This window comes from Aegilops tauschii, chromosome 7 (genome assembly GCF_002575655.3).
Source record: "Aegilops tauschii subsp. strangulata cultivar AL8/78 chromosome 7, Aet v6.0, whole genome shotgun sequence".
NCBI classification, from domain to species: domain Eukaryota; kingdom Viridiplantae; phylum Streptophyta; class Magnoliopsida; order Poales; family Poaceae; genus Aegilops; species Aegilops tauschii.
The window spans coordinates 611,639,175-611,646,683 of NC_053041.3; the positions used below are offsets into that span (position 1 = coordinate 611,639,175).

General features: G+C 48.7%; 1 protein-coding gene across 1 annotated transcript; it reads right to left on the bottom strand.

Annotated features, from left to right (window-relative positions):
* Positions 1-1,810: 1,810 nt before the first annotated feature.
* LOC109747871 (patatin-like protein 2) lies at positions 1,811-3,983 on the bottom strand. The gene is made up of 5 exons (XM_020306914.4): positions 3,523-3,983; positions 3,226-3,407; positions 2,902-3,079; positions 2,513-2,674; positions 1,811-2,423 (listed from the first exon to the last, which is right to left on the bottom strand). Exons 1-5 carry the CDS (start codon positions 3,727-3,729, stop codon positions 1,884-1,886), a joined length of 1,269 nt encoding a protein of 422 aa, XP_020162503.1. The 5' UTR covers positions 3,730-3,983; the 3' UTR covers positions 1,811-1,883.
* Positions 3,984-7,509: the final 3,526 nt, after the last annotated feature.

Below are 7,509 nucleotides of genomic sequence, written 5' to 3' on the forward strand. Positions count from 1 at the left end.
GAACCTGCCTTGCAATGCCGAAGACAATCTGCACGCCGGACACCTCGTCATTGAAGCCTGGTTCGGGGGCTACTGAGGGAGTCCTGGACTAAGGGGTCCTCGGGCGTCCGACCTGTTATGCATGGGCCGGACTGATGGGCCGTGAAGATACGAAGACCGAAGACTCTCTTCCGTGTCCGGATGGGACTCTCCTTGGCATGGAAGGCAAGCTTGGCGACCAAATATGAAGATTCCTTTCTCTGTAACCGACTTTGTGTAACCCTAGTCCCCTCCGGTGTCTATATAAACCGGAGGGCTTAGTCCGTAGAAGATAGATATAGAATCATAGTCATACAGGCTAGACTTCTAGGGTTTTAGCCATTACGATCTCGTGGTAGATCAACTCTTGTAATACTCATATTCATCAAGATCAATCAAGCAGGAAGTAGGGTAGTACCTCCATAGAGAGGGCCCGAACCTGGGTAAACATTCTGTCCTCCGTCTCCTGCTACCATCGACCTTAGACGCACAGTTCGGGACCCCCTACCCGAGATCCGCCGGTTTTGACGCCGACACATTGCGCCGGCACTCTCCTGGTAATGGACATACTTCTTAACCCTCTCGTTGGGAGGGGGGCTACCGATGTACACTATCAGGTTGCTTCTTCTTGCCCAAGGCGGTCCCTTTGCCCTTCCCATCATAGTCGACCTCCTTGCCCTTCCCCTCATAGGTGAACTCCATGCCCATTCCATCAACGACGAACTCCTTGCCAGCCTTGTCGCTGCCTCCCATGACGAGCTTGTCAATCTACATTGAACATACACATATGAACTAGTGCTCCAATCAAAACACCACTACACGTATGATCAAGGTCGTTCTGGATGACTCCAACGATGAGTAGGAGCACCAGGCATTGGAGATGGTAGCGAGGGTTTCTCAGCCTGGCCGCTCTACATTTCCCCTCGAGGTGGACGACTACAAGCTTGAAATAGAGATTTACCGTCTAGACTCAAACCCTCAAAATTCCTACCCCATGTGTGTGAAAACCCTCAAATCCCTAATTAGTGCCGATTCAACCGGTCCCAAATTAGGAGCCCATCCGGGTTCTCGAAAATCGAAGAAACTCAAAGTCTAGACATGCTCGGGGGCTACGGGCGGTGCCATGCACGGGGGTGGCTTCTCTCAAGGGAGCCCGACAAAAGGCCCATATTGGGGGGGGGGGGGGGGTGGCATGAGGCCTACCAAGTAGCCAACATAAGAGGGAGACCCAAAGAATAGACATACATCCGTGAGACTACCTTGGCCCCCCAAGTCATCCTGGCGGCGACCTTAGATTGAATCTATCTCTTTGTAAAACTCTACCCCCCATCGTGTATATAAGACGAGGCTAACGGGCTCTCATCCCCATCTACTCCCATAGAATAAACTCCCGGTAGCATCTTCATGCTCCCCATTGTAATCTCTCACACGAGATATACCCACCATGAATAGGAACAACGCGCAGGATGTAGGGTATTACTCCTCACCGGAGGCCCAAAGCTGGGTATATTGTGCGTGCGGGATCCGTTCTAGTACTTCCGACCATGTACGGCACCCTACTGAGGGTACTGACTACTTTGCGCGCTGTCACGTAGAAACGGAGGTAGTACAAAATTACAGTAGAGCGGACATCCCTTTATTCTCTATTCTATTCTAGCACAACCACATTGGCACCATGACTATTTCTTCCTGAGTAAAATCTTGTTTCCTTTTCCTCAAGTTAATAATATGGAAAATTCCTCATTACATACATTAATATTATGAATAATTTCACATTAGACAATAACCATATGAAGAATGTCGAAAGCCACATAAATATCCAACATGCATACATCATCAAATACAAACAGGGGTAAATATTCAGACTACACAAGTTTGTAGGCCTCCTTCCGAGCTTTGCGCTCTTCCGACAGCATGCGGGCGAAACGGGCCAGTTCCTGCTCGTTCGTGCCCCTCTCTAGATCGGGCTCGTTCTTGCCTGTCTCGACGTTCACTTTGCACACCTGTCTCTTCAGCAATGCTTTGCCGACACTAATGAGCCCGTTGAGGTTCTTTGATGTGGACACGTCGACGGAGGCCATTTCACCAGTGAGCTCGTCGTGTTGGATCCGGAGATAGCTCTTGTTGCAGCCCAGGACCTGAAAGAGCACGGATGCTTGAATGTCGACGAGGTCGGTACTAGCTTCGCTGAAGCTATCAATGATCGGCGTGGCACCCCTCTTGTAGAGCCACCCGAGAAGGCCCCACTTGCCGCACTCAGCCGCATCAAACTTCTCTTCGATCTTGGCGGTGCCTGTGCCCAATGAAAGGATCATGAACTTGCCGTAACCCGCATGCTTGATGGGCAAGAAGTCCTGGTTTCCCATCAGGATCTGCTTGCTAACGTGGGTCATCGCCAACAACGTCTGCGCATGCACCTCCATGTAAGTTAGTGAGGATGTTAGCAAGCTCCCATCAAGCTTGCTTGTCGTGTTAGTGTGTTAGCATGAGTTACCGGATTGTTAGCGACGACGCCTCCGTCGATCAGGTTGAAAGCCCGGGTCTTGCCGTCTTTGTCCTTGCTCTCGAAATGGTGGCCGGGGAGGTAGGTCGGCGCGGCCGACGTGCTAATGCAGACATCCGACAGAAGAGCATTCTTGGAGACATCCCTCATGGCCTGTAAAGATTTTGTATCATGTATGTTATTAAGCTTTGCTTTTGAAAGAAGGATAAACCTCCCGTCACTGCATAGCTTGACTACAATCATATATACTACTCCCTCCGTCCAAAAAAAAGAGTGTTGTTAAAACTTTTATCGAAAAATAATGACAAGCGAAACAAGCGGATGACATGCCCACTTGCATAGATGCACGTGGATCTGTTTGTGTTCTTCTACGTACGTACGTCGTAGGTTGAGAAGATGGTAGGCTGGAGGAGCTTGATGTCAAAAGTGGGGATGACGATGTTCTTGAGCGTCTCATTGACGCGCGTGTCTCCGAGCAGCTCCTTCACGACCTTGTGCAGGTGGTGGCCGCTGTACTTGGGCCCCATCATGCTCTTGAGCCAGCCCAGAGGTCCTTTGCTGCTCAAAAGATTTTACATACGTAGCTCATGATTACTTTCGTTGAGCGTACGCTGCTCACTCGATGCAGAGGCTGAGGACGTTTCCGTCTTTCAAAAACATAAATGATGTGCGAGACTGTGAGTCATGTGCTATGTAATCCTCACCAGACGGCAGGGAAGATATTCGGGCAGTGCTCGAGGTAAAACTTGTTGACGTCCTTGGCGGCGAAGAGCGGGCGGCCCTCGGCGTTGGGCGCGGTGAGCATGGCGGCCACCAGGCCTCCAGTGCTCGTCCCGGCTACCACGTCGAAGTAATCCGCGATCCTCACGTCCGGCCCATCAAGCTCCTACGCACCACGAACGATTCATTGCCGATTTGTACCGATGGAGGCATGCGTGCAAGTGCAAGTGCAAGCAGGATATGTTGCCTAAATTACATGGAAAACTTAATTAGCTAGTCACCTGGAGCTTTTCTTCGAGGAAAGCGAGGATGGTGCCGGGGATGATCCCCCGGACGCCGCCGCCGTCGATGCTCAGCACGGTGACGATGCTCCCGTAGCGCGGCTGCGGGCTGGCGGGCGACGACAGCGACCACGCGTGGCTGCTCAGCTCGCGCCGCGCCACGCTCACTGGCCCCGTGCTCCGCCCCGGCGCTTGCGTGACCGGCATGGTTCCGCTCCCTTGGCTTTACAAAGGTTTTGGCTGTCCCCTTAGCTGGCTATCTGGTGGCTGTTGCACTTGCACCGGATGACGCAGGAGCTTTAAATGGATGCGCTCGCGGACACTGTCCGAGTCGTGCTCTTCGGTCGCCGGCGAAGCATCGTGCTAGAGCAAGTGGGACAGTGCCACTGAAGAAGTTGAAATCATGGAGCGAGCGGGGCCGGGCACCACGCACTGCGCACGTCATCGACCTGACGATGGCCACGGAAAGCATCGTGCACGCACGGTGATGCACTGATGCTGATGCTTGCAAGAAAACACGAGCGGCAGCCGGCAGGTTGAATATGCCTTTCCGCTTTTCCAGTCCTATCCTGCCTACCACTAGCTTTCTTCAGTCTTCGTGTTTACTCAACCGGACACGTACGTACCGAGAAGCGACACCCTATTTTTCCCTCTCGTCGGTATTCGAACCCGTTGCTGTCGTCGTCGCTGGAATATCGGATGAGCGCTCGCTCGTATTTGGGGAGCTTCTCCCCCAAAGAGCTTGACCATGCATGCGTGTTTGATGATATTCCCACGTAATTGTGTGAGAGAGTTTTGGTTCCTTTTTATAGCAAAAAATTCAGTGAGATCACGTTTGTATAATCTTCGTAGGTGTAGCATATTATGCTGTATTATTATACGACGGAGGAAGTATATATCATATGTTGCATCTCATAGTCCACGGCACGCATGAACTTTGTAAAAGGAGTATGACGAGGCACATACTGCATATCCGCATAATGATTGGATTTCATCATGAGTTCATGACACATGTCAACAAGATATTGCTTCATGTGGATGAGTCCACTTAAATCCAATCATAAGAAACGCCGTGCTCCCCCAAGTCACAATTCATTACCCACTTTTGATCTTGTCAAACAAAAAGTGACCTACTTTGGTTACATAAAGTTTTAATCAGAATCGGCACTCACGCAACACGATATGATATTCTACGCATTCTCCTCTTTCCACAACAAATGGTATTTTAATGAAAAGAAAACAAAATGTACAAGCTCACACGAACAATGCCGAATGGAACCAATTCTCTAGGCGAATGAATAGCAATCGCACGCACCACACGTGTGCATGCTCGTCTCACTAGGTAGTTTCAGAACAACATACTATACAATACTATACATACTACTAGATGTACGTTACAACTTGCAAGTATCCAGGGGCTTACTCTAGTTCAGCGTGGTAATTTTCATATTTGGTACAACGGGTAACATGATGGAAAATATGTGTGACCTATGCTGTTACACTAAGACATCCAGTAATTTTCTCTCTAGGACCGGCCCCAAAGTAACACTTGTCACCACAAGACTTGGCTACACCTATCTTGGTTGGTTTTACCACTTTGATCATCTATAGAATAATTTTACCCACTTTCTTTGAAAAGGACTTGGATACGAATTGGCACTCATGCATCACATTATTTACTACCCTATGTTTTTTTTCGAAAAGGGGAAAGACCCCGGCCTCTGCATCATCATGATGCACACAACCATTTTTATTAAAAGGAAATAAATAGGTCTAAAACGTACATAGTATCAACTAAAACGGCAAAAAGAAAAAGAAAACACCACAAATAGTGGGTACAAACGAAAGATTACATGACTTAACCACATAATCTATTAGTGACATGCCATCCAAACCGGTTGAATAACGCCTGTGAAACCATCTCCAGACGGTTGCACCCAAAGGCCATGAGCCCCCCATCGTCCCCACGCTGAAGTGATGACCACATATAGATCGATGCGGTGGCTCTGAAGTTAACCTGTAAAAAGTTAATAGAGCGAGGCTTGTTAAAAACAAGTCATTCCGGCAATTCCAAATTGCCCAAGTAAGGCACAAACCCCTACACGGATATGACCCTTAAGTATTTTCTTGATACCAACCAACCAGTTTCCAAACAAATTTGGGATACTTGTTGGTGGTGGCAAATTATATGCAACATGAACCGTGCGCCAAATCAAAGTCGCGAAAGGGCAGGAAATAAAAAGATGTTGAATTGTTTCATCCTTATCACAAAAACAACACTTCTTACATCCATTCCAGTTTCGTTTAGGCAAATTATCTTTGGTGGATCACCTCCCTCTGAACAAACCACATAAATTTTTTAATCTTTAAAGGTACTTTGATTTTCCATATATGATTTCTACGGAACACAGGCCCCGTATGTCGTGGGAACGATTCTGACAATAATAAGGTATAGGGTAACGGAGCATGATCTATCGAGATGCATATGGGTGACACGATGGTTTTAGCGAGTTCGGGCCTCTCACGGTGGAGAGAACAGCCCTACGTCTCGTGCTCCGGAGAGGCTTTGTTTATCTGAGTATGTATCCGGAGATTACAATGAGAGAGAGAGGAGCGGATCCCCATGCTAGATGTTGAGTCCAAAGACTAATGGCGGGAGAGTGGAGGGAGAAGAATGAGAACCTGCCTAAGTCTAGTGGTGGGGGGTGGCTTATATAGAGTGTGCCACCCCCTCACCTCATATGTTACAAAGTGGGGCATGAATGCCATAATGCCAGCCCACCACCAAGCCCTCACTATGAGAATGATGCCGACTGCTTTGCTGCATGCTGGTCTTCGTATATCCGAGTGAGTCGTACGGTCGAGTGGTGAACTTTCATCCGAGTGGATGGTATGCTGCTTGTCCGAGTGGATAGTATGTCTGTATGAAATTTATCTGGACCCACATGTTGTGTGGACCCCATGCTTTATGATATTTCGACCCTTCGTGGCCTACCTGTTATGTGTATCCACAACATTAGCCCCCGAATCGATTGCGATTTTGCAGAACGAGTTTGTGAAAGACACAATTTGGTCTGAGTGATTATGGAAATACTCGGTACATGTCGTCGTGCTTTCAGACAACCAAGGTTTGAACAAATGCTCAATGGATTCCGGCACTGCGCTTCCCGACTGATCTGGGGTAAGTGCCCGCGAGGAGCAATTTGGTGACATTTGTTCATCTCTCGGAAGAGGTTAACTCGTGATCAAAGTATGGGTGTGTCATTAAATCTGGACAACAAGATTGTCGCATGGACTGCTGTCTTGGAGAGATGTCATTCTTATCCCGGAGGAACGTCAATACGAGTCGGTTCGATATCCAAACTTATGAGTTTCACGCTTTGAGTCCTAGAAGAAGGCTTAAAACAGGTCCACGGAGGAGCGCTAAACTCACCTTATAGCAATGTTTTTTGTAGCCGACAGGAGCCTTAGAACTAGTTTGTTTGTTGTTCGTCACTCGGACTGGTCAGGCCATACCTAGTGGAGATTACTCCAGTGGGGGCACGCTGAGTGCACCCACTGGGTGTAGTCCCCGAGACCGCCGTCGACTGCGGGCAGTCGGCGGGGATCTGAGAAAGAAAATCTTCTTAGGTGGTACTGATTGGACTTGTTCCTCTCTGACTCGGAGGTCGAGTAGTACTTGAGGATCTGATATTGGTCTAGCATCGAGTAACAGATTGCCTAGAATTTTGTTCTATGGGTGCGCCATCAGTGCACCCATAGGGTGTAGTCCTTGAGACTCCGACTAATTGTTGATAGTCGGTTGGAGTCTTTAGGGTTTTGTTGTACTTGAATGTTTGATGCTGGACTTGAGAAAAGTGTTTCTTTCTGAGTTCTCTTCCAGTGGGGGCACGCTGAGTGCACCCCCTGGGTGTAGTCTCCGAGCCTCTATCGGGCAAGATGAGTCTGGCAGAGGGTTTAAGTATCCCGGTAAACCTCCATGCAGTC